Source organism: Hylobates moloch, unplaced genomic scaffold (assembly GCF_009828535.3).
Source record: "Hylobates moloch isolate HMO894 unplaced genomic scaffold, HMol_V3 SCAFFOLD_15, whole genome shotgun sequence".
Taxonomy (NCBI): domain Eukaryota; kingdom Metazoa; phylum Chordata; class Mammalia; order Primates; family Hylobatidae; genus Hylobates; species Hylobates moloch.
Window position 1 is genome coordinate 9,800,509 of NW_026652290.1, and position 27,379 is coordinate 9,827,887.

The 27,379-nt window shown below is 41.8% G+C and overlaps 2 protein-coding genes across 2 annotated transcripts in view; one reads left to right on the forward strand and one right to left on the reverse strand.

Moving 5' to 3' along the window:
* POLE4 (DNA polymerase epsilon 4, accessory subunit) overlaps positions 1 to 6,917 on the forward strand; it is a 188,489-nt gene extending 181,572 nt beyond the window's left edge. Inside the window, exons 5-6 of the transcript XR_009210005.1 lie at positions 3,292 to 3,435; positions 5,176 to 6,917. The gene's annotated coding sequence lies outside the window, so the exon portion shown is untranslated. The remainder of the gene's footprint in view (positions 1 to 3,291; positions 3,436 to 5,175) is intronic.
* The window catches only part of TACR1 (tachykinin receptor 1), a 174,615-nt gene that overhangs the window by 83,813 nt on the left and 63,423 nt on the right, over positions 1 to 27,379 (reverse strand). The window contains exon 2 of the mRNA XM_032177417.1: positions 2,937 to 3,131. Coding sequence (XP_032033308.1) covers positions 2,937 to 3,131 — 195 coding nt within the window. The remainder of the gene's footprint in view (positions 1 to 2,936; positions 3,132 to 27,379) is intronic.

The window sequence follows — 27,379 nt, forward strand, 5'->3', positions numbered from 1 at the left end:
TCATAAATTGAAAATATTTTAAGTTGAAAATGCACTTACCACACCTAACCTACCAAACATCCTAGTTTAGCCCAGCCTACCTTACATGTGCTCAGAACACTTACATTAGCCTACAATTGGGCAAAATCATATAACACAGAGCCTATTTTATAATAAAGTGTTGACTATCTCATGTAATTTATTGAAAATTATACTGAAAATGAAAAACAGAATGGTTGTATGAATACTCAAATTACAGTTTATACTGAATGCATATCACTTTCCCACCATTGTAAAGTTGAAAAATTGCAAGTTGAATCTTTGGAAATGGGGGACTGTCTGTATTATTAGGCTCAGAGCCTTAAATTACTTGACCATTATGACTGAGCTAGAGAGTGATGGGACTGGGAGCTGATCGCTCATCTAACTCCAGAGCACACAATCTTCTAATTATTATACTGCCTCAAAACAAGTTTCCATCTGGTTTCAAATTTGGGATTGTTGTGTACTGTGAAAGTGGCAATCATTTCTTCTAAAAGAAGAGAATATAATGAAGTAGTTTGTTTAGACATGGTAAAATTGAAATTGTCTAGAAAAATATTATAATGTATTATGAAGGATACTGACAAAAAGAAAATAGGTTTGAATAAAGCTATGCTATGCACTTATGTTTCCATCACTGTCATTAAGTGAATGACAAATATACTATTTTGATTTACTATTGTATCAATAAACATGTTACACTTCATGAATAGATAACATTAGATGCTCTTAAGCCAAGCTTATTTTTTAGGTTAAAATGATGAAATAAACAACAATGGCAAACATAACTGTACATCCAGTAGCAGCTACCCTAAATTCTCAAAGCAAGGAAATAAGACAATCCAACACGTCATATTGAGTCTCAAAGAGATTTTCTAGTCATTCATAAGCATTAAACACCAAAATGTTCAAAATTAAGACTCCCCCAAAATATTATTTTTTTTGGAAAGGACCCCAGAGATCTGTGAGAAAATTAATCTTTATTTCCAAGTTAAACTTTGAATTTGTTGTAAGATTAAAGAACTATGAGTATTTTGAAACAAAAGTTGTAGAAAGTGATCAGATTTTGAAAAGACCATGAAAACTAAGAGCTGAGCTACAGCCCATGGAAACAATGGGAGATATTTCTGAAACAGTTTATATAACGAGCTTTAATTAAGAGATTTTTTTTTTCCCTTTTGAGGAAACCTTCTGGCTTGAACGTGTTCACAGATTCTGTATGGCTTGTAAAGCTGTGTTCTTTCTCCCTCTGGGACCTTGCTCAGGCTTGTAGTTTCATTTGAAAGAATAATTTTCGATATTTCCTAGGCTGAGCATTAATCCCTCCATTGCTTGATCGATTAAATCCCACTGTTTGTGTCTGGAAGGTGATGTCTGAGCTTTACGTATTGCTTTCTGGCAGGCTACATTTCCATGCTCATGGAACACATGCAGCAGGGTAACTGTGTGCAACAGGCTTTCAGCCCTCAAAGCTTGGGGGAAATGACGGGTATGGTGTCTCATTTTAACTTAAGTTTAAAGGTCTCATAATTATACTGCTATCTGATGAATTTGGTTCATACCTTTTGTATGGCATTCAATAGCTTACTAGGTGAGAATACATTATCTCGTTTGATCTTCACAAGAATTGTTTATAGGAAACAGAGCTCTATTATCTCTCATTTTAATAACGAGGAGAGGCTGTGACCCTTGCCCAGGGTCATATGGCCAGTAACTAGCAATCTTGTAATTAAAATTCAGATCTTTTGATTCTAACACCAGTGTTCTTTTATGATTCACATAAAAAACCTGAGATTGGAGAATTATAGAGGACTTTCAAAAAGGTCCACATTATCCATGTGCTCTGAGTCCATAAAACTAACTGTAATATAAATGTCACATTGTGGCTCACTTGAGCAGAACAAAACAAAGAATACGCCATTTCAATGTTGCTTCAAGGATAAGACGTCTTGGAGAAAATTGCTGGGATACTTCGAAAAACCCTAAATGTGATCAGGCAGGCCTCTAGAAGATAAGTATGTCTGCCCTGTAAGGGACCTGTAACTCATAAGGTCTCAATGCCTGGCCTGGCCTTCCCATGTGTTTCACCTGCATATATTCTATTTCTCCAGCTGTAAAATCCTGGGTGTAGGTGTATTGTTTTGGTTTTCCGCAAAGGGGAATCTTTATCTCAAGATTTTCAAGTGCAAGTACCTTATTCAGGAGAAGAAACACCAGTAAGAAAAGGGAGCAGTGGTATAGGGAAGACGCAGTGGCCAATAAAGAGTACATTACCCAGGCAGCTCCCCGTGGAGATTAATCCTACAAGGAAAGCTCGGACATGATGTAAAACACAAACCACAGAGACACACTCCCCTGAGGGGTGAGAGATGGGTGTTCAGGTGCCAGCTCCCCTCAGGCATTGTTCTTTTTTTTTTTTGCAGTGCAAAGTGAAAGCAAGTTTATAAAGAAGGTAAAGGTATAAAAGAATGGCTACTCCATAGACAGAGCAGCCCCTCAGTCATTGCTGAGAGCCACTGGGAGTGGGAGGTAATTCCCCATCTTCCCGCATCCTGTGCGGGAGAGAAGAGCGGCATTCTGTAGCTTAGGAAAAAGTTCCTATGCAAAGAAAGGCAGATGCCGGCAGGGTAATGTCTCTGGTAAAAGGCCCGAGGGATATGGCTCTGCTATAACAGGATCTAGATCTTACACTTCAAAAATTATCTTTCAATGCTCAGAATAGTATTTGGGATACTGTAGTCCCCTGATAACTGTGGACACATCAACCTGATATGAGGCTATATGTGAGAAATGCTTGCAGATACACATTAAATCTGTACCAACAAAAGAATATGGAAAGAAAGAAAGAACAAGAAGGGGCCAGGAAGGCACCCTGCACCATCATTTCTTTGGCATGGGGAGTCATCTCTACTCACACTTTCTCATAAATCTTGTTCGGATGCTCTGGCCATTCGATCATGCACACGACTCTGCTGGGCATGGTCTCTGTGGTTGAGTAGTAGCCCTGGGGGAAGGCCAGCAGGAGAGCCAGGACCCAGATGACACAGATGACCACTTTGGTGGCTGTGGCTGACAGCCGGGGCTGGAGGGGATGGATGATGGCCATGTACCTGGAACAGAGAAGAAAGAACAAAGTTCTGATTTGGTCACCAAAATCTGCATCAGAGATTCCATATTTTTCCTGCCAATAAGAAAATTCATGGAAACCCTTTGATTCCTGATGATTTGTACAATTATTTTCCAATTCCTTTTCCATATTCTATCCTTAAGCTTTATGATATGCCATACAATGCCAACATGCATAAGAAAAGCCAGCTAGATTTTTCAGTATTTCAGAACCCATCTAGCAACATTCAAGGAGAGACATTTTCATCATTGAAATGCTCGTGCTGGGGACAGGACAGCCAAGTACAGGTAAGTGAAATTAGAAAAATAAGAACAATGTTGTAAATTTATTCAATGTAAAGACTGACTTTCATTCTTTCTAGATTAAGGGATAACGGTGATCAGAATAGTAGTTTTTTTCAGTCCTTATGTGATATTATGAAAGATTAGCAGTCCTACCTCAGTCTATACAATTTGAGGGAAGTAAACATGTCTCTGTGGCAAAGCATTGGCCTAGAGTCAGCAAAAAACAACAGCTCCTGGAGAAATCTTCACCAATTCTTTGAGCATCTAGGAGTCCGTGTATGGCTAACTATACATACTTCATGAAGAGAAAGACAGTCTCCACCTGTTGAGGCAGACAGACTAGAGTGCACAAAGGACCAGTGCAGATGACACTTCATTGCAGGAAGAGGGGAGCACAGCAAATGATGACTTCATGTCTGCAGCCATTCCTCCATCTGCTCATTCCTGGGCTCTGGCACTAAACAGTGTCATCTGAATGAATGTGTCCACATGTTTGAGTTTGTGCACAGCCCCTGAGATGTTGCAGAGATTTGAAGGATAAGTATTTCATATCAGCCTTTCATATCAGTGATAAGCACATCAATTCTGCCTCTTTCATTTTAAAAGACATCTCTCTATGCATATTTTTCTTGCAAAGTTTATAGCTCTACACCTTAAAATAAGCATTTTTTAAAAGAGAACGAATGATAGCTTATAGGGCCTTTGGCGTTTAAATATTATCTGACAAAACCTCAGAATCACACATTGATTCTCTGACAGTCAGGTGTTTCTGACGTCCATGGGACAGAATGGTCAATGGAGACTTCAAAAATCTGCAAAGAGCAGCAGTGCTGTCAGCTGGCTCCACATCATTCCACATAATTCTTTTACTGTATTCTTTGGACTCCTAGGATCTCTAGACCAGAATTAGGGCCAGGGTTACAAGTAAAGCAATTTTATTCAGTATGTGCTCAATAAATTCCCACTGGACACCTGCCACACGTAGAGCACAGCGTTTCCTTCTGAGCTATAAGCTTGTAATTTCTCCAGGGAGAAAAGGTGCATCAATAAGCAGCTCAAAACACAGCAGTAGGATAAGTGACCTCAAGTGGTATTTGGATCAATACCTTAGAGTCGTAGGGGAGCTGCGGAGACACTCAAGCCCTGGAATGGCAGGTGATCTACTGGAGGGGCTTCGAGAGGTGTGCTGGATTTGGGGTGAGCCTGCTGAGCATCCTGCCCCAACGGGAGGAAGTGTTTGGTGTTTGGAGCTTTCTTCTTTCTCCATGTTAGGATTAGGCTCTGTTTGCATGAAGGCTTCCTTTAGCATCCTCTTATCACTGTAAACTTTAGAAACTTTTCTCTGCATTTTGGTGCTAGGGACCTGGGATTTCCCTCTCTGGTCCGTAAGGGCCACTGAAGGTATTTAGTGTATAGAGTCTGTCTACTAGGAGGACACTTCATGCCAACCTTTATATCAGAAGTCAGGACGACTCCCAGGAAGGAAACTCCTAGAAACTCTTCCTTCTGCCTCTTTTAGAAAGTGGGTAGGTGGTCTTAAAGTCAGGAGAGGGTGGAATTATAGGAACGGACTTAGAAAAGATATGATGTTGGGGGTGTGTAGTAGTCTATAAGTCTCTGGGCAAGTTTCCCTGGTTCTGTTGATACTATAAAGCCTATCACTCAAATGCTGTCTGAAGGTCATCAAAAGGGCAAAAACAACTCTCAATATGTTACAAATCAAGCATTGTCTGTTTTCTTTAGGTTACCCCAAAATGGCCACGACTACTGCGAAGGCACGTCCAGGACACCATAGACTAGATGACCTTCCATCTCTGGGGTAGTCCCCTGAAAAGGACCCTGAGAAGTGTTGATTTCTCCCCGAGACCTGTGTCTTCCTTGATGCCAGACAGTGGTGGAGCCCTGTATCCTCTTCAATCATGGGGTGCGGTGGGTAGGGGAAACTCAGAATCAGAGCTAAGACATGTGGGCCTGTTCAACCATTATTGTTGCTGTCTTTCCAATTCAGTGAAGGGCTGGACCCAGATGGTCATGGCCAGAACCTCTTTGAGTGTTTGTATTAAAACCACAGGATTGCTTGTTGGATTATTTCCCAAACGCAAATTGTTTTCCCCCTACAAAGCTGGAAATGCAGCCGTGAAGATGCCTTATCTCACCTCCAGCACTGCATAGTTCCTACCCTCACTGGCAGCTGTGCATTCTCAGGCTTCACAGGAACTTGAGGAGGATGCTCAGGGGAGAATGTGGTAATGACATTGCCCTCTTTTAATATTACCTCAAATGCAAGATTTTAATTTGTTTCTCATTCAGGATAAATGCTCAGTCTTAAATAAACAAATCCTAACACCACTCCCCATGCTCGAATTGGCGATACACCATTCAGAATCTAATGTGACTGGGCTTATGGGGGATTGCACCAGCGTATTGGCACTGTAACTCCAAACGGGTGGCAGAAAGCCATTTTTATCCTTATTGCAAAAATTGCAATTTGGGAACCCATTTCAGTTAACTCTCTACCGTTCTTTAGTGTAGGAGCCATTTTAGTGACAGATGAAAGTATTGCCCACATAAAGCCAGAGAGAAAAAAAAAGATTGGCTTTAAAAAATGTATATATGTTCATTTGTTCAAAACAGAGGTATTTATAAGTCTCCCTCCCTCCTTCCTTCCCCCCTTTCCTCTCTTTCCTCCTTTCTTCTATCCCTCTCTTGCAATCCTCATTTCTGGGGCTTGTTTAACATGTTTTTTCTCATTTACCCAAAAGCTAGTACCATTTGGATAACCTGTACACAGATGGATGAATATTTTCTTTCCTTCTCCCCACTTCTAGCTTGGATCCATTAACATACATTTATATATTTATCTGGAACCAGCCTGAGCAATTCTTGCTTATTTGGTTATAAGATATTACTGAGCAAGTGCTGCAAGCCCAAGGAAAATACATTCAATAAATATTTATTGACTGCACCGTGCTCACGGGACTCTAAGGCAGTCAACGAAACGTCTTTCTGGTATAAGCATTAATCATCAGGCTGCCAGAGACAGGGATCTGGAGGCGTGTGGGATATGGATTATGTTCTGTACTTCAGGTGGTTCCAGTCCCACTGAGGGCCATCGCACTGATTTGAATTGTATGTGTCCTCCCAGCTGAAAAACCTGAGATGTAGCCTTCCTCTTGCATGATGATGCTTTATAAAAAGAACTCTCTGTTGCACATTTTTTTTCTTGTAGGCAGAGTGAAACAATCTTATTGTGAGAAAGAATTTCAATCCTCTGACAAGTGGCAGTATCTTCATAACTTCCTCCTGTACCAGTCCCAAATCACTCAGCAGAGAGAATGTCTTTCCTCTACTATGAGATTTGTCCAGTGGGGCCCTTCTTCCACAGTCTTTCTCATCCAATTCCAGTTTCTGCCCTCGCTTCTCCCAGTCACTCCTGGGGTGTTACAGGTTTCTTTTAAGGGACCATATCTTCCTGAGTTCAGATAACCAGGGTAGTAATAGCTGAGAGTATGGCTGCTATAGTCTAGCTCAAGGGTTGGCAATTTTTTTCTTGGAAAGACAGATATTACATATTTTGAGTTTTGTGGTCCATATAGTTTCAGTTGTAATTATCAAACTCTATCTTTGTAGTGTGAAAACAGCCACAGACAGCAAAGAAACTATTGGGCATGACTGTATGATAATAACGTTTTATTTACAAAAACAGGAAGTAGGCTGCATTTGGTCCCTGGCCCATAGCTTGCTGTCCCCTGGTCTAGTTTATAGGGAGCGAAGGGCAGGAGGAATTAGAAGCGTAGGAGAAGATGGTATGATATTCAGAAACACTCTTTACCTTTGGCAGATGGGAACTCATTGGGTAGATAACTCCTGTGTCCCACAAGCAGTCAGTAAGGTGGTCTACGGCCAGTCATGACCCAGAATCAGATAAGACCCTGGTTCTTATGTGAGCACAGTGGTCAATCTGGGATGTTTTTCCTCCTCGATCCCCTCCTGACTGCTCCTGTTTATTTTCACAACTTGGCCCAGTCATCACGTCCTTGTGGCTGTGTTTGGTGCCTGCCTTTACTGATGTGAAGATCTCTAAACCTTGTGCTGACCACGCTTCAATTTATTTTCTATTTTCTTTTCTTTTCTTTTCTTTTTTTTTCCTATTCTTTCTTTTTTTTTTGTTTTGAGATGGAGTCTTGCTCTGTTGCCCAGATTGGAGTGCAGTGGTGTGATCTCGGCTCACTGCAGCCTCTGCCTCCCGGCTTCCAGAGATTCTCATGCCTCAGTGTCCCAAGTAGCTGGGATTACAGGCGCCTGCCACCATGCCTAGCTAATTTTTTTGCATTTTTAGTGGAGAAGGGGCTCCACCATGTTTGCCAGGCTGGTCTTGAACTCCTAACTTAAGTGATTCACTCTCCTCGGCCTCCCAAAGTGCTGGGATTACAGGCATGAGCCACCGCGCCGGGCCTTTATTTTTCTACTTGCATATCCTTCTTTTCTCTTTTCACCCTCCACAGGTCCTTGGCCTGCCCAGGTGCTGAGGATGTAGTAAATACTCGATGAAAGTTTGGTTGCATAAATGATATCTTGGCACATAGCAGTGGCTCCATGAATGCTTGTTGAGTGAAAATAAATGTAAAAGGAGAAAAACATACATGTTATGCCTTTATTCCTCTTGGTCTCAACACATGTAAGACTGTTATGTGAGAATAATTATTGCTCAAAGTGTTTTCTGTTATAGACACCCAGGATCATCCTGAAGGAGTGACCTCACTGGAATTGGCTCTTCAGAATTTTTTATCTCTTGATATTAAGCCCTTAAATAAAGCCTCAATACCTACTTGTTGGCTAACTTTTGTGTTGACTATATGTTGGGAACTGTGCAGGATTCAGTCTTTCTTAGTTTTTTATAGCTTTGATTTTAGGTTCAGGGGTACATGTGCCAGATTTGTTCTATAGATAAACTCATGTTACAGGGGTTTGTTGCACAGATTATTTCATGACCCATATTAAGCCTAGTACCCAATAGTTATTTTTTCTGCTTCTCTCCCTCCTCCCACTCTCCACCCTGAAGTAGACCCCAGTGCCTGTTGTTTCCTTCTTTGTGTTCATCAGTTCTCATCATTTAGTTCCCACTTACAAGTGGGAACGTGGTATTTGATTTTCTGTTCCTGCATTAGTAGCTAAGGATAATAGCCTCCAACTCCATTCATGTTCCCGTAAAATACATGATTTCATTCTTTTTTATGAAAGAATTATATATATAGTATTCCATGGTGTATATGTACCACGTTTAAAAATCCAATCTGTCATTGATGGGCATTTAGGCTCGGGTCTTCTTTGCTATTGTGAATAGTACTGCAATGAACATATGCATGCATGTATCCTCACAATAAAATGATTTATATTCCTCTGGGTATATACCCAGTAATGGGATTGCTGGGTCAAATGGTAGTTCTGATTTTAGCTCTTTAAGGAATAAATACTTGAATGTGAAACCCAAAGCTATAAAAGCCCTGGAAGACAACCTAGGCAACACCCTCCTGGACAAAGGAAGGCGCAAAGATTTCATAACAAGGACACAAAAAGCAATTGCAACAAAAGCAAAAATTGACAAATGGGATCGAGTTAAACTTAAGGGCTTCTGCACAGGAAAAGAAACTATCAACAGAGAATACAGACAGCCTACAGAATGTGAGGAAATATTTGTAAACTATCCATCTGACAATCAATGGTCTAATATCTGTAAGAGACTTAAACTAATTTACAAGAGAAAAACAAACAACCCCATTAAAAAGTGGGCAAAGGACATGAACAGACACTTTTTCAAAGAAGACATACCTGTGGCCACAAGCATATGAAAAAAATCTCAGTATCACTGATCCTTAGAGAAATGCAAATCAAAACCTCAATGAGATACCATCTCATACCAGTCAGAATGGCTATTTTGAAAAGTCAAAAAATAACAGATGCTGGCGAGGTTGTGGAGAAAAGGGAACACTTATATACTGTTGACAGAAGTAAATTTGGATTCTGTCTTTCTATATGGCATCACCCTCTGGCTCTTCTTCTGAACAAATTGCTCCATCCATTCTCCTTCCGTCCTCCATCCATTTCAGGGAGCACACAGTCTTTTTACCTGAGGTCACTAACATTTCATCAGTTGAGATTTTCTTCCAGGATATTTTTTTATCATCAAAATTCAGGGATGTTATTTAAGCATATCACTTGACCAGCATCCTTATCTATTCAGCTAAGCTCAAGCTCACAAAGCTATAACCAAAGAGGCCTTTAGCAGCCTGCAGAGATGACACAAAGTTCACACACCATTAAATCATTTTTATTAATTAATTATTGTTTATTAATATTAGCAGCTGAGTCCTTTGCGTCCTCACTGCTATGTTGTGCACAATTCTGAAGAGCATGAGGTTTTGATCTCCATGCCCAGTGCAGATTCACAGCATCATCAGTGGACCCACTTCAAAAGGTGCCAGCTGACAGCAAGGGCGCCATCGACAGGACCATAAAAAATGGGTGCAAAGTCAGATGGATTTGAAGGCCTGTGACAGTTTAGGGTGAAGTGAAGGAGGGGATGCAGTTGACTGTTGTTTGAGCTGTCCTGTCTCATGTGTGATCAAAGAATGACCCATATTGTTCAAAGAAGATTCAGAAATAGAGTCCTTGGGCTATTAGGAAACAAAGTACCTGATGTAGGAGCTCATGAGAGGAGGTGATTCCAGATGCTGGGAGCCTTCCAGCCTTGTCTAGGTTCTACTTCCTATCTCACTACTATCTGTAGAAATTTTATTTATCCTTTAAATGTGGATCAGAACCCATCTCCTTCAGGAAAACTTTTTCGATCGTTCAAAAATCTCTTGGAGATAATCATAACCACACTCTATTGAATACCCTCCCATACTCCTATTAGCTATCCTCCCTTATGGAACCATCTCATTTTATTTTATAGCAGAACAATCTGTGCTCCTGTTCTATCCCATCACTGGACGGTAAGCTTCCTGAGGCAGGGGTTGTGTTCACATATATTTTTATCTTTTGGGAAACTTACCAAAGAGCCTTATACAACTGGTAAAATTTGCCTGGATGTGCCAGCTGATGTTTGACCAAAGAACTCCATCTTCATTCAGCAGTTGCAAGCTGGCAGCTCCACTTAGGGCATTCAGACTAGTCTTAAAAGACAAGCTTACAAAGGGACAGATAAAATTCTGGAGTATTCTTTCCACAGTGAACTCCTTAATGTTATTTTGGAATGTTAGGCACTAAGCCAGGATTGATAAAGCACCCTAGTTGGGCATAGATAGAAGGTGTCCCCTAAGCAGCCCAGGTTAAGCCATTTGATTTCTGCAGAGCCAGGGCTACCATAAAAATACATATCACTAAGGTCTGATGTGAACTAAAGGGAAAAGACAGTGAAGGTCCAAGTTATGTATAATATTCTGAGTGTTTCTGCCAGCAGGTGGGCCAGACAGTAAGCACTGGGAATGAGCAACACTAGGAGTATCAGTCAGCTAATCACTGGGATTCTGCCATTCACAATAAAATGCTACCCCTTAGGGGTGGGACTGGGGGTGGGAGTGGCTGGGGTGAAGCAGGAAGACAGAGCATGAATTTTTTTCTCCCTGAAATGAGAAATGGTAGCAAGTTCGTAACACAATGGAAAGTGAGTAAAGTAATGTACCATTTCATTTCCAGCTTGAGGGCTCCTGTCAAGGATTGGCAGAAGCTACTTGCTAGCTAGCTCACAACATTTGTAACTACTGTTTTCTTCCTACATGGAATCTCATACTTGCATTTGGGACTCCACCCCTGAGGCTGTGCTGACATGTGTAAGACAGACACAGACAGCAAAAGCTATCCCCTGGGCAAAAGGCTGATGCTACTGGGACAAACTAGATCCTTGGTGACATTGACCTGTTTGTGATTTAGAGCTAAAACTTAGGTAGGAGGTGTGTGGTGACACATGGGAAACTCAGCTTTATAGAAATTTGACTGGGGAGGTGATAATAGGACCACATTAGCTCCAGCAGCAGAGTAAGAAAAAAGAAAGAGAGTAGTTTGGATTGTAATGACTTTGAGATTTTAATTACTGTAAAGGAAAGGGGAATTGCACTGATTGAACTTCATGATTTTAGTGGAAACTCAATAATGGAAAGAAGTTCAAATTTAGGGCATCTTTAAAATTGTTGACACTGTGCTTTTTGGCCTCTGCTGTCACTGCAGTATTGAGTAGTCCTCTCTGGTAAGCTAGTTAGGAAAATGTAGTTGGCCATAATCTTAGAATTGTATTTTCATCTTATGCAGTGTGGCCTTGATATTAAGTTATTAAATAATTAATGCTCTCTTCTGACCAATTCTGAAGTTTTTATGAACAACATCAAAGATGCATTTCTTTTAGCTATTTGAAAATACAAAATAAATTGTTGTTGAATGGATTTTGAATGTTCCCAACCCCCTAGAATACTAAATGTTTGAGGTGATGGATATGCTAATTACCCTGATATGACCACTACACATTGTATAGATGTATCAAAGTATCACACTGCACCTCACAACTATGTACAATTATTACATGTCAATTAAAACAAATAAACAATTTTTTGAAATCTTAAGAAAATGATGCATTTTTTGGAGGGCTGAATCATCCATTCCATTAGGCCTGGCAGGCTATGTAAAAACTGCTGCAGTCACTCACAAGTATATTTAGAGTTTCCCTGATTCTCTAGCATCCTCTTTCCCCAAGTGGTAAGCATGTTTTCTGGGTGACCACAGGCTTGACTTTTAGTTTTGGCAGCAGAAAACTTAGAGGCACTTGGGGCCAAAGGAAGGGCTAGGAGGGAGAATGATATTTCCCTGCCTCCTCCTCACTCAGGGTAGCCTCTCTTCTCCCACAGATCTCTTTTATTCCACCCACAAAGGCAGAATCTGTGGGCTGGGATTGGAGTGAGGTGAGTGAGGCACTCACAGTGCAAGTGAAGAATTAAATCCTGTCTTTATTTAAAATTTCGATCTTTTGTTAATCATAGATTTTTGTGCATTAAGTTTGACATCTTAATGTATTGCATTAAAATGTTATTTGTCTTGATTACTGAATTTTTGGGGTTCCCTTAAATTTTGCACCCCAGGCAAATGCTACACTTGCCTTGCCCTAACTAATCCCAGCCTTGAAAATGTCTCCTACTGAAGTACAGCAGGTAAGACAATCACTAATCAAATGAAGCGTACTCAGACTCAGGTGCTCAGCATTATTCAGTGCTGCTGCGCCTGCCAGGCACCTGATGTACCAGTCTGTTGTGCTGCGTCCTGTGCCTGCAGCCACCAGATGGGGTGGCAGGCTCAGCAGGAAGCCCCTAACAGTTTAAGTAACATGAACAGGAAAGATGCTGAGTAATCCTTCTCTGGAGAGTATGAAGATTATTTGGGCACCCTTGCTACAGTGATGTTGCTTTTTCTTGTATAGTGTAAATCCACAACTGTTTATTTATTTTTGATAGTGCTTTCTTAGTTAAAAAAATCTTTGACAGCAATAAGTTATAATTTCAAAGAAGCACACGTCAAGTGAAAAGTTTAGTACTGGATTTCTGCTTTTCATAAAAGTTGATGATGAATGTCTAACTTGCACAAAAGGATTTCAGACATTTACCTTTTATCAGGCCAAAGCGTTAATCACTGAACCTGTGAAAACCCAAAGACACACATCTGCTGAAGCAGCAGCAGCATCTACACCAAAAGTTAGTAGTTATTTTAAGACAACCATGCTCAAAGACAATTATTTAACCTATGCAGGGAAAATGGTGCATTTGCTCATCATTCTGTGAAGCATGACTTCTCGCTTAGATTAAACGACCGTTCTTCTAAATTAACTTCACTCTTTTTCAATTCCAATGTTTCCTGTGCATGTACAAAAGGTTGAGTAATAGCTATTAATATGTTGGCTCAGTTATCAGAAGAATTTGGCAAATAGCTAACTGATTCTAATTTTCTATCAGTGTCATCAGAGTTTTCAAATAGAAAATCAGTTAATATCAATAATGAGCCAATTTTTTTTTGAGACAGAGTCTCTCTCTGTCACCCAGGCTGGAGTGCAGTGGTGCTATCTCGGCTCACTGCAAGCTCCACCGCCTGGGTTCACGTCATTCTCCTGCCTCAGCCTCCCGAGTAGCTGGGACTACAGGTGCCCGCCACCATGCTTGGCTAATTTTTTCTATTTTTAGTAGAGACCGGGTTTCACTGTGTTAGCCAGGACGGTCTCGATCTCCTGACCTTGTGATCTGCCTGCCTTGGCCTCCCAAAGTGCTGGGATTATAGGCGTGAGCCCCCGTGCCTGGCCAATAATAAGCCAATTTTTAAAAAAATTCAATTCATAGATTCAAAGTTTTTGGAAGGTGAAAGAATGGACATTGTTGTGAATGTTATCATGAGTCCATTTCAAAGTTCATCAGTGAAGATAAATTAATTTGTTTTGGTACTAATACGAATACACTATAGTAAAAATAATGCACTTACTAAACGAAGAAACCCATGGAACAGAAATGTACTTGTAATAGGTTGTGATACACATAATTTGCAACTATGTACAAATAAACTGTGATATCTTACTAATTGAAATAGAAGCAGTAGTTGAAATTTATAAAAAGTTTTGTAGGTATACAGTAACTGAACTAATTTATTTTGGGTGTGTTTTTGTATGATGAATACAAAAGTATACTACATAGTATCTTAAAAGTGTTTGAGCCTTTGACTGTTTTATGAATTAACCTAAGTAACAGTACCAAACTTTCTGTAAATGAGTCCTCAAAGTTTTGGTTATATTTTATTTAAAATTAGTTGAAAATTGTAAATCAAAATATTTTCAATGGAGTACTCCTACATTTTTAACTTCTGAAGCTTTTGGCAAGTTGCAATTTCTCAATACAAATCTGGCAAACAAAAAGACATTGAAATTCATTTCTATAAAAGCCAGAGACAAACTGCATGAAATAAAAACTGAAAGCTCCTATGGGGTGCACAATTTAATTTTGAAATTCTTGATTGGCTCTTATGAATATTTTGATTAGAGGAAAGAGTCTTTTGATGGATTTCTTGTTTTTTTAGTAAATTGTTAATATTCTCTATCAAAATAAAATATAAAATAGAGAAAATTTCGTTTCTCATAATTATAGTGATTAAATTTGGCAAAACCCTGAAGTGAAACAACCTGTCAACTAAGACAACTTCGTTTTGTCTTCTTAGTTTTATCTCTTAAATCTAACCTCCTGTACCTGTGTGCTGCATTCTGGCTAATTTTTTTGGATCTTCCAGTTCACTGACTCTCTTCAGCAAGTCTAATCTGCTATTAGATTCGTCCACTGAGTTTTACATTTCAACTGTTATTATTGTTCATTTTTAGAATTTTGGTTGCATATTTAAAAAAATGTCTAGTCATTCTTTATAATTTTTACTCACTCCTCATATTGTCAGGCTTCTTTTTATTTCATCATACATAATAAACATAATTTATATTTAGTGTTTCTTTTAACTCTAATAGCTTAAGTCTCTGGGTTTGCTTCTGTAGGTTCTCACTCATGGTGACCTCTTCCATTATCTGTTTTATGCTCACTGCATCCTGCTTATTTTCTTTGGAACTTTATCTTTGAGAATTTGTTGATGCCTGTGTTGAAGGTGGGTTCCTTCAGAGATGATATACAATTGTTTTCGCCAGAAACCTGGGAACACTTCCAGACTGGGACCACTGTAAACTGGATTTCAGAGTGAGGTTTGTTTTAGACCAACCAGCTTAAATGAATTTGGTCTGCATCCCCATGTGAGGATACTTTTTCTGCTACTAACTCTCAGAAGAGATTTGTTTTTGTTTTCTGTCAACAGCACCAAGGTTGGAGATGGGCAAGTTTCCTGCAGCTGTTGGCAGGCTAGGCATCCATTTCTAGTTCTCTTTTACACTGAGGATATACCTTTTTGGTTTCCAACTTTAAGGGAAGGTGGCCTATTAGACAACCCACCTTGGGCAGGTCCTAGGCTTTTTTTCTTGTCCTCATACTCTGTGAGTCAAGGTCAAGGTCAAAAGCCCTTAAGACAAAAGCCAGCTTCACTGCTGTCAATATGTAGAATTCCTGCCATTATTTAAATTTTGACTTTAGCATTTTTTACTTTCTTGCAAGACAATGAATGATTTAAGAAGAAGAAATTTTTTGTGTGTGGTGTCTTATTCGGCATTTTTGATTTAATTTCAAGAGCAGCAATCGGGATATCTAGTCTACACTTTGCTGCCGTCTTATTTTTCATTTTTCTTTTGTGTAATTGTTCCAAGTAAAAATTTAAAGAATACAGGGAGATACAAAGGGAACGCTTCTCTTTGACCTCAGTCCTTAGGAGTAACACATAGTTAACATACCAAGCACACTCCATTCTATGTACTTTCTTTGCATTAATTCATTTCATCTTTCACTAACTCTTTGAGGAAGGCTAATGTTATGACCTCCATTTTCCAGATGAGGAAATTGAGGCACAGAGAAGTTAAGTCACTCATCCACCAAGTGTTGGGGCTGGGTTTAAACTTGGCAGTCTGGCTTCGGCGCCTTTGGTTTGCTTTTTATCAAGGCACTATCCAGGATCCTCACACTCACTGTCAACAATGAGTGCAACCTTCTTTTCTCTGAACATATAAACATATATATTTGTCAGGGACATCTGAACCAGAGTAACTCCATCTTGAATAGGAGCTGTGTAAAATGAGGCTGAAATCTACCAGGCTACATTCCCAGATGGTTGGGCATTCTAAATCACAGGGTGAGATAAGAGATAGGCACAAGACACAAGATACAGTTCATTAAGACCTTGCTGATAAAACAGTTTGCAGTAAAGAAGCCGGCCAAACCCCACCAAAACCAAGATGGCGAAGAGAGTGACTTCTGGTCGTCCTCACTGTTACACTCCCACCAGTGCCATGACAGTTTACAAATGCCGTGGCAACATCAGGAAGTTACCCTGCATGGTCTAAAAAGGGGAGGCATGAATAATCCACCCCTTATTTAGCATGTAACTAAGAAATAATCACAAAAATAAGCAACCAGTGGGGGCTGCTCTGCTTATGGAGTAGCCATTCTTTATTCCGTTACTTTCCTAATAAACTTGCTTTCACTTTATGGACTTGCCCTGAATTCTTTCTTGCACGAGATCCAAGAATCCTCTCTTGGGCCTGGATCGGGATGCCTTTCTGGTAACACATCCATACTTTTTCCTGTCCTGCTTTTTAACTCACTCATTCAATAAGCCTTATTTAACCCCCTTTCTATATGTCAGAGAAGGGCTCAGTGTATTCATGTTCTGAAGGAGTGGCTGTCTCTGGAGAAGGACACACATGATAATGAAGATGAAATTTGCTGTGTGCTCCAGAGGACTTCCAATGCATTAGAAGCATGAGCAGACAGGGGGACATTTACGCCTGGGCAGGGAGGTTGGGGGAGTTTCTCAGTGGAGGTGACATTTGAATTTGACCTGAAAGGTTGAGCTGGCATGCACAACCTAGGAAAGCTGTGTGCAACATACTTTCTAGGAGAACGCCACAGCATATACAGAGGCCCAGAGAAGCAAAAATAAATGGCTATTTATAATCTGTTTCAACATTTCATTAGATGCATATCAGGAGTCAGTATTGCATCTTCTATTTCATTGAATCCCCATGGCACCTGACCAGGCACAAGAGAGCTCCTTAGTAAATACCAGCTGATTAACTTAATGATCCCTTTCTTCTTTCTATTAAGCAGGCAGAGATGTTGACTCTCAGATGTTGATGAAGAAATGAGGATAGAGGATTGAGCGAGGAAGGACAAGGTCTCGCAGGCCTCTGCTGGTGAAGTGCTCAGAGAGAATTCTAGCTTTCAAAGGAATATACGAAAGTTGCTGGGACCAAGGCTGCCAAACACAGAGCAAGAGAGAAATAGGCTCTCCAGAAAGTAAACACTTCCCAGATCTGTGTTTACAGACCACCCTGTGGCCTGTCTCACTGGTGATATAGGACTTCCTTAGTTTGGATTCTCTGGCAGTGGAATCCCTGCTGCCTGAATTATGACTTTCCTCTTCCCATGCGGCCCCCAGCACAGGACATATCTCTTTCCCTCTCCCCATTGCTTTTACTTATTGCTTTTTCAGCTACTTAATCTTTCTTTAAGTGATTTCTTAGAATCTCAGTTTCATCATTCTGAAATAAAGATTGATAGTATTTACTGGGCAGTGATGCTGAACAAGATAATATGCATGAAGGGAATAGACAAAGTCTGGTGCGTAGTAGGCACCCAACACTTGTTCACATTCCCCTTCCTATCTTTGTAATTTCCGGAGACCATGTGGTCTCTTTCCAGAGATTCAGTGCCTAGCTGAAACCCAGGGTACCCAGGACACCAGACACTTAAACTATCCGTGCTACTGGCTGGATCCAGGGCCAGGCGCCCAAAGAGACTCAAAACAGCAAAAGGCCAATGAGCCAGTGGCGTCAGCTTAATAGCTGCTGTCAAGGATGGAAATACTCAATTTATAACTTAAATAGTATTTCATGGGAAAAAGTAAATTGGAGTAGAATTATTCATCCCTGTAATCCCCACATGCTAATTCCCCAGAGACACTTAAGCACGATGATTGCTGAAATTGCAGACTGGTAAAGGGGGCACTAACACCCAGCAGCTGCAATATTGGACCACCTGCAGAGTTTGCTGGAATGAATTGCTTCCTTGCAGGGGGACCTTAAGACCTAGCTTTCCTGTGGAAGAGGAGCCTGATTCACCCTCTCCCACCTCGCCTATATTCTCCCCTCTCCATTTCGTATTCGGTTTCACCATCTTTTTGCAAATCTCACTTCTGAGAACGGTTGTTAGAGGCTCACTAGGGACACCAGGAGCTAGTGGGTCATTGCCAGAGGACGAAGCAGCACAGATTGTGAATGTCAGGATTGCGCAGGTGGAGAAAAGCACCTCCCCAAGCAAGAAGGAAGCACATGGGCATGGGCAGGGGTTGGCGGAACTTGGGCCTTGTAGAAAGAAACTCAGGCACATCATCTCACACGGCACAGCCCGGCCTCTTTGTTTCCAGAGCCCTCTGTGCAGCCCTCACTCCAGCCTTCCTTCCTGCCCTATGCTGTGGCTGCTTCCTTGGGAGACATGAGTAAGAAGTCCAAGGGGCTTGGCCCTCACTTCTTCATCCTCATCAGTTCACAGCAGAGGACATGCTAAAGATGCGCTTATTAGTGCAGTGTATTAACAAAACAAAAACTCATCTGCCAAGCCACCTGAGTCAGAAAGAACAGAGTTCTAGTTTTTTGTTTTTCTGCCACTGACAGGTATGCATTTTTGGCAAATCACCTCTTCTTTGAGTCTTAATTTTCTTCTTGGTGAACAGTTTCTGCAGATGTTCTGTAAGGTCTGTGAATGAGGCTAGGTACTGAATGAAGGTGGAACTGGGCTGCCTTCCCCCTGCTCCAGCAAAGCCTATCCCCTCTGTGATTCCTGCCTGATCTTACAGCATCCCTGAGCCAGCATCTCTCAAAGTCCCCTTATTCTCATCAGAAATGGTCAAAGTCATAACAGGCGCTTTAACTTTTCCATCGCACCTGATTATTGTGAAGATCAAATAAGATAAAAGTTAAGAAATTGTAATTGTTATGTGAGGCATTGTTAGGAGTCTCACCAAACAGACATTTAGGCACAGGAAAGATAGGAAGAAAGGCAACTCCTGATGGTGTATCAGGCCACATTCAGAGCTCCAGGAAGATCATAGACAGCTGGGGGTGGATGATGGCAGAGCAGAATGCCTGGTAGACTACCTAGGAAATCTGTGATGCCTACACCGGGCTTAGGCCAGGGTCTCAATCAGATGAGGATATTCTAATTATCACTTTGTATTGTCTCTTGGCCTGGGCTTCAAGGAGAAATTGTTAGGTCAATGGTATCTCACTAGGCTAGAAGCCACTTGAGTCAGGGATTGGGGTTAGCATGAGTGTTCCTTGTATACTCATGGTGCATGGGATCTCAGTGAGTATGTAGGCTGTTAGGATGGGGAGGGGGATTGAAGGCTGTTTGGTTCAGTCCCCTCACTAGACACATGAAGACAGTGGGGCCCAGAGAGGCGGTATGGACGCTTAAGGTGGAGTCTGAGGCCAGGCTGTGCTTGAAGTCAGGAGTGGCTCCAGAATTTCTATATTAGAAGGGCTGGGGAAGAAATCAAGCTGAAGGAATGGGGGAACGTTGTCTTGAAGCTGCTTTTGCATAACACTTTAAATAAAACTGCAGAAGTGTCAACTGCCCATGTCAGAAAATAGGAGGAAAGAGCTGAGGCAGATGGGAGAGAACTAAAGCTACATTTGGTACCAATGCTGCTTGAGGCCCCGGGACTCTCCTGCTCTTCCCCACTAGGTTTGACCATCTGAACATTTTTAGGTAAAGGGGAAGGAGAGCAAGTCCTCCGTGGTCCACACAGCAACCAGCCCGCCATCCGGCCTAGGCAGCCCCAACCTTGCCTCTGCCAGGCTCCCGTGGAAGCAGAAGGGAGGAGCAGTGCTGGGGCCTGCCTGGGCCGTGAATGTTCCTTCACTACAGAGAGGCACCTGCCTGCACCTCCATCTCACACACAGACTTAGAAGCTCAGGAAAGTGATTTCTAGCAACAAACTGATTAACACCAACCTCTATTCCCACAAAAAGCAATTTGGAGGGCTGATGGAATTTATTAAAATCGGATTCTACTTATAAGATGCCCTCCAAGGGGATCATGAAAGAACTCCCTCTCCTACTGTGTCATGAGGGCCTCTGACATTGCAGTGCCCTTTTTGTGCCTTGGTGACAGGTGTCACAGATTAAAGACATTTGTTTGAACAGCTTCAGTGGCTTTGTTTCTGTTTCATGGCTACCCAGAGGCTTTGAGGCTTTGAGGCCTCCCAATATTTTCTTTCTTTCTTTTTGACTATTTACTCCGAGTGGTTGCAGGCTCCCTGGCTGACTAGGCCAACTGACAGAGATGGCTGTGGGCCATTTCAGGAGCTATTGTCTTAAAAGGAGCTGGATAGTTCATATTCCAGTGGCTCCTGAAATTTCACCTGGCCCTGCCACTGAGTCGGGTACCTCGCCTGACATGAAGCAGGATGGTTTGACTCAACAGATTTGATATGGCCTTTTTTAACTGAGTGGGGTCAACATTCTCACGCCTGTAATCCCAGCACTTTGGGAGGCCGAGGCGGGCGGATCACGAGGTCAGGAGATCAAGACCATCCTGGCTAACACGGTGAAACCCCGTCTCTACTAAAAATACAAAAAATTAGCCGGGCATGGTGGCGGGCTCCTGTAGTCCCAGCTACTCGGGAGGCTGAGGCGGGAGAATGGTGTGAACCCGGGAGGCAGAGCTTGCAGTGAGCAGAGATTGCGCCACTGCACTCCAGCCTGGGCGACAGAGTGAGACTCCGTCTCAAAAAAAAAATAATAATTTTCTGATCTCCAGTAATGTGCAGAAAATTACTTCTCCATCCTTCAGACTTTCCTCTTTGTTACTCTTACTTCACTAAGGTCCATCCTTAAGAAACGATTGGGAATGATGTGGGATGGGAGATGGGATGGGGCCCAGGAAGGGGATGGAGGAGTCTAGTGAAACATCTGGAATAGCAGTGGTTCGACTTCCAGCTGCATCAGCATGCATTTTCTCTCAAGTCTGATTCACCTGCTTTCATGTACTTCTGAGTATCCAGTGGGGTCAGTGACCATCCACCCACCCCCATCCAGAAAGCAGTGCCTCCCTCAAATTCTCTGATGCTTTTTATATCAGATGTCCATTCACCATTCTCAGATAGGCTATCTAATCACTATCTAGAGCACAGCCAGCTGGTGGCCCACCTCAACTTTTGTTCTCTCCTCTTTCTCAGTAATGAGACCCTAATTTGAATCAGATAAATTCTGAAAACTGCTCTTGTACCAAAAAAGAAGTAACAAAGTAATATAAATGGTGGCTGTACACCTGCACCCTTAGAAGGAGCTAAGATTGCGGTCCTGTCCTACTAAGGCAGTGAGCTCAAGTTTTGGCTTGCATACCAACCTCCAAACACCTCTGGTGTTTTAGGGGACACTGAATCTCGGACTGGACTGCGGCCACTGGACTTCAGGCAAACCCAGAATCTGCATGTTCCTGACATCCGTAGGATTTCAAACAACACATTCCAGGTCTTTACAGAACATAATAAAAAGGCCATATTTTCTAATAGAAAGAACAGCTTATTTTATTTCACTTCTATAGGTTATTTAAAATTAGTATTTATGAAATAGAGTTTTTATAAACGGAATCCTAGACATATAGGTAGAGTGGTCATGCATGGTGCTCCCTCCAATCCCCTGAATCTTCTAGGTCCAAGAGAAAATATTCCTTAGAAATCCAGCTGTCGGCAGGGCATGGTGGCTCATGCCTGTAATCCCAGCACTTTGGGAGGCCAAGGTGGGCGGATCACGAGGTCAGGAGATCAAGACCATCCTGGCTAACACAGTGAAACCCCATCTCTACTAAAAATACAAAATCAAACTTAGCTGGGCGTGGTGGCAGGCGACTATAGTCCCAGCTACTCAGAAGGCTGAGGCAGGAGAATGGCATGAACCTGGGAGGCGGAGCTTGCAGTGAGCCAAGATCATACCACTGCCCTCCAGCCTGGGCGACAGAGAGAGACTCCATCTCAAAAAAAAAAAAAAAAAAAGAAAAGAAAAAAAAGAAAAGAAATCTAGCTGTCCAGGAAGACTCTTTGGCATCTAAGATCTTCCAGTGCTTGAGATATTTAGAAAGCATTTGTCGTTCCTATAGTCATCTACTTTCTCTATACCCTTACACCTTTATTGTGTTTCTTTATGATGGAATCTTTGGCATAAGACATTCCAGAGTATTAAGCATATAGTGGTAGGCTTCATCAGTGCTACCCAGGACATTTTTACATCCAAGACATCTTAATAGCTTCAATGGATAAAACGGCACTGACTTCGAATGCCAGTAGTGAGGTGTACTGGGAAAGATAAACATTTACCATCACATTGTCCCTTGACAACAGGTGAGGAAACTGGGGTTCGTGGATATGCAGCAGTTACATAGTAGAGATGGGACCCCCACTCATCAGTTCTGCCTGATTTAAATTCCCCACTTTGAAAAGGGTACGTGAGTGTTCCATAATGCAGAGGCCCAGCAGGAAGACAGGGGACTGGGAATGGCTCAGTCACAGATTTTAGCATTGCTGCTGGCGATTATTTATCTTCACCACCTCCTATGTGCCAGGTGCTGTGTACCATGAGATGGTTCCACTTTGGGCAGATTAATGCTTGAATAAACTCATTGAAACTTTGCTTCCGACCCATGAATAAAACTATCTAGCCTGGACTCTTGCCTTCTTCCCAAGGAAGGTGGTGGCTACTCAAGTATTGTAGAAATACACTACAGGGCTGAATTGGTTCTTTCCATGAAGAAGTTCCATTTTCTTGACTCAAAACTGAGGAAATGTTTGAACAGGCCCATACAGGTGGGAGTGTCACCCAGTTGATGTGGTTGTGTTCTGATGAAGCCTTGGACTGTGGTATGTTATTACATACCATGGTAAACAAACTTCTGCTGGGCGGTCATCATGTCAAGGACTGGGGGATCTGCCTCTCCTGGCTCTGTCCTCATTGGTCAGATCTGTAGTCTTGACCTATGGCTGGGTGGTAGCCTGGAGACTCATCTACTCATTCATTCATTCATTCATTCATTCATTCATTCAAATACTAACTGAGTACCTATCGGAGCCAGGCACTATGGCAGGAGCTGGGACAAAGAGGAAGAGATCATAAATACCATCCCTCCTCTCAGGAAGCTCCAGTTTTATGAGAGTGATGGATAGCAATTAACTAAACCTACAAATACGTGTGCAATTACAACTGTGGTAAGTCCTATGAAAAAGAACGGTCATGAGAACATGCAACAAGGGGATCTATTTTATTTATTATAAAATAAATTAAATAAATAAAGGATGGATGGATTTGATCTGCTGGCCATAGTTTACTGAGCTCTGTACTAAATAGTTAAGGTATTAGTTAAGGCTTCTAAAGGAAAGGGAAATGAAATTAACATTTGTTTAAGCATTCCATATAGGATATTTAACAAATGGGGCTGTCCACGTATCATGTAGACTCTTCATAGCTATCATTTCTTATGAACTGCTCCATCGGTCAGGTATTAGCATCCATATTTTACCCCTAAGAAAACGGAGTCACAAAGCAATTAAGTCATTGCCTAGGGTCACACTGCTAGCAAGGAATTTGGGCAGAGGAGGAATCTGAACAGGCCTCTCAGGCTAGGATTGGAGATCAGACAGGATTTGAGTCTAGGCTATCTGACTTTAGCATCTGCAATTTTTTGACTAAAATGAGAGTAGCAAAGGAGAATCTATGCTGGCTGGTTTCCCCACTGTAGCCACGAATGCATAGCTATGCACATGGTCAGCTCCGTTGGAACACGGGCTTAGCTGTCCTTTCTTTGCTGCTCAGTGGACAGTGGCATCTTTCTATGCCCTTAAGCCACTAGGTCTCTCCATAGAGAATTAGGAACTGTTGTATAGGAAATAGAATATGTCAGAGCTTTATTTTCCCAACATATAAACACGTAAATCATCAGTGTTCAATATTCTGGTAACAAAGTAATCTCCTTCCTGTTGAGCTGAAGATAAGGGATTTGAGAGGCTCCGTTGGGGAGAAATAAAAACCCGACTTGTAAGTTTATTTGAGACAAAGCCAAAATACTAACATCTCATACAGAAGGGGGAAAACAGTGAGGGGAGGCATGAGGGGAGCACTGGAAAGATTAGACATCAGGTAACGCAACAGTCCTGGTCAGCCTCTTTAGCAAAATAGAAATAAAAACGTAGCTCATTAATTCTAGATGCACATCCAGGTTGTTAACGGAGAGGGGAGACATAGTTCAGAAATCTGCTTTTCTTTCTTTTAAATGAACATGTTTCCATTAAAATGGAAATCAGAGCCTCATCATATGAAGCAGTCATTTTCTGGGTACCATATGATTATCTCTATCTTTCCTGGCCACAATGAGAATGGAAATACTCACATTCATCCATTAACCTTTGGAAGTTACAACTCTGAAATTCTCAAAGTAGCTTCCTTTCCTTAGCATTGAATGTAGACAGTATTTTTAGGGGTCGGAGGCTGGGTGGATGTAAGTGCACACCTTCTTCCCACTCAAGCTAATTCAGAAAGGCAAGGGGCAAATGAAAATGAGGGTGGAATGCTGGAAGTGGCAGAAAAGTTTTGTTTTACTTTTAGAAAAAAAAGCAAAGGCAGGTAAATGTCCATTTGGAAAAATGATTTTTAAGGTCAGTATAAGGAAAAAGGAAATCAAATTTGCCTGCAAAGTTTACACAAGCAGATCATGTGAGGCATGTGCTTAAAATGAGCAGTGGATGGAGTTGCTTTTGTCTTGGGTAGTTCCTGTTTCCTCTGTTTCAAGAGGTGCTGTCAGGGAGCTCTGGAAAAGGCTGTTCCTGGGATTCTGCCAGACCAAATACTGTCATCTCCCTCTGAAGACTCAACTCATGGTGACCCCTTAAGAAGCCCTCCTTGAGGCCTTTCTCTAATCTACTCCATCATCATTCTCTGTTGAAATTAAAATGCATCCTGAAGGCATGCTGCCCAGTGGCTTTTTTTTTTTTTTTTTTTTAGACGGAGTCTTTGCTCTGTCACCCAGGCTGGAGTGCAGTGGCGCAATCTCGGCTCACTGCAAGCTCTGCCTCCCGGGTTCACGCCATTCTCCTGCCTCAGCCTCTCCGAGTAGCTGGGACTACAGGCGCCCGCCACCACGCCCGGCTAATTTTTTGTATTTTTAGTAGAGACGGGGTTTCATCGTGGTCTCGATCTCCTGACCTCGTGATCCGCCCGCCTCGGCCTCCCAAAGTGCTGGGATTACAAGCGTGAGCCACCGCGCCCGGCCCCAGTGGCTTTATATCTTGTCTGCACAATGAGATTGTAAGCTCCTTGAGGAAAAGGACTAGGTTGTGTGTTAATTATGCATTCCTTGTGGTGTCTAGAATAATATCAAGTTCAGAAGGTTCAGGTATCACTTGAGATGTCTCTTTCTGGCCCCTCCAATGGTCTGAATAAATTTGACTCAAATTCCTGAATCTGCATACCCCACATCTGCCCTACTGTGAGAGTCCAACCCCAGGGCTCTAGCTGGCTTCTCTCAACTGTTCTACAATCTTGATGAAGCCCAAAGCCCTATCCATGATATGTGATAATTCTTATTGTCTTTCTTTTGATGGCTCCCATTGTGACTAGTTCAAGATACCATAGACTATGTCTTTTTTCCTTCTCATCAGCATGGTTACAAAGCTCTCTCTTTTATAGACTTTCATAAAACCTGGTGAGTCTAGTAAGAACTGGGAATTTAGAGACCTCCGGAGGGTCTCATTGGGCAAGTCATATAATCTTTTCAGCTCTCTCTCTTCCTCTCTTATCTCCCTCTAGTATTACTTCAGAAGCTAGAAGCCATTCTTCCTTTAGTATTTAGGATCTTCTAGCTCTTCCAGTTTGCAAATCCACATTTATATGGTCTCAGCAGAACAAAGCCAACTCATAACAGGACCCACCAACCTCAGAAAATAGGTGGAGTTTTAAATGTTAACTTTTCCCTATTCCATTGAACAGAACTTGTTGCCTCTCCAAGATAAAACCCTCCCTAATGAAAGCGCTTTACAACACTTATAACTTTATTTAACAACAGAAAGCTCAAAGTTGCCACGCAGAGGGAAGCTATGTAGACTCTGGAAGCCTTGAAGCTTAGGAGCATAGGAATTACAGCTCTGTCTGGTTGGCTTAACCACATCTGGGCATGGAGGCAAGGAAAAAAAAAAAGAAACTCAAAGATTTGTTTGGAGGATGGTACTAGGAAAGAACTAGGAAACTAGGGAGAGAAGGTACCAAGCTATGCCTTTGTCCACCCACTATTCAATTTACAAATATTTCTTGGTCCTATATCAGGCACTCTATTGGGCACTAGGAATACAGAGATGAATGAGGCATGGCCCTCTCCCCAAAAAGAACTTATATGTGCTCAAAATGTATTACAGAAATCCCATGAGGATTCTTGGATATTCTGAGAGGGTCAAATTTCATTGCTCTGTTTTTCATACCTGGGACTGGGCTTTAGTAGACTCTGTCTGGTTTCCTGAATCTGCATACCCCACATCTGCCCTACTGTGAGAGTCCAACCCCAGGGCTCTAGCTGGCTTCTCTCAACTGTTCGACAATTTTCTAGGCCACAGCTTGAGATGTGACAGAAAGGAGAAAGGAAACATTTATTGCACTCTACTTGATCTTTCACATATACTATTTCAAATGATTCTGTGAAAATCTGTTTTCAGCCCTCTTTTATGGAGGAGGACACAGAGTTCAGGGTGGTTAATGACTTGCCTAAAGTAAACCAACTGGAGGGGAGGCAGCGAGTGGAGAAGAGATGAGGCTCAATCCTAGAGCCTCCAGCCTCTGCTTCCACCTTCTGGCTAGCTCGCCACTAAGTCCATTTAAGGTGTTGGCTCACACTTTCTGAGTGTTCCATTTTCTCATTCCTTGTGCCAATTCTCGTGCCAGGATTAAAGTTGCCAAATATTTAAGTCTCAGGAGAAGGTTCTTACACAATAGCCCCTCTTATCCCCTAGGCCTCCTTTCTCAAGAAGGCAGAAGGTTCACAGTAAGTTTGGCAAACAAGACTAGTGTATGTTGCCAAACCAGAAACAATTGTTCCTGTCTCTCTTACAAGCTCTTCAATTAAGTCTCTGAAAATCAAATGTGGTGGGTAAAAGCAATGAATAATAACGACAGAAATACCTAATCCACTGGAGGGAAGGGTGATTCAGTTATTCATGTGTTTACGAACACATTTTTGAGTGCCAGGAACTGTGC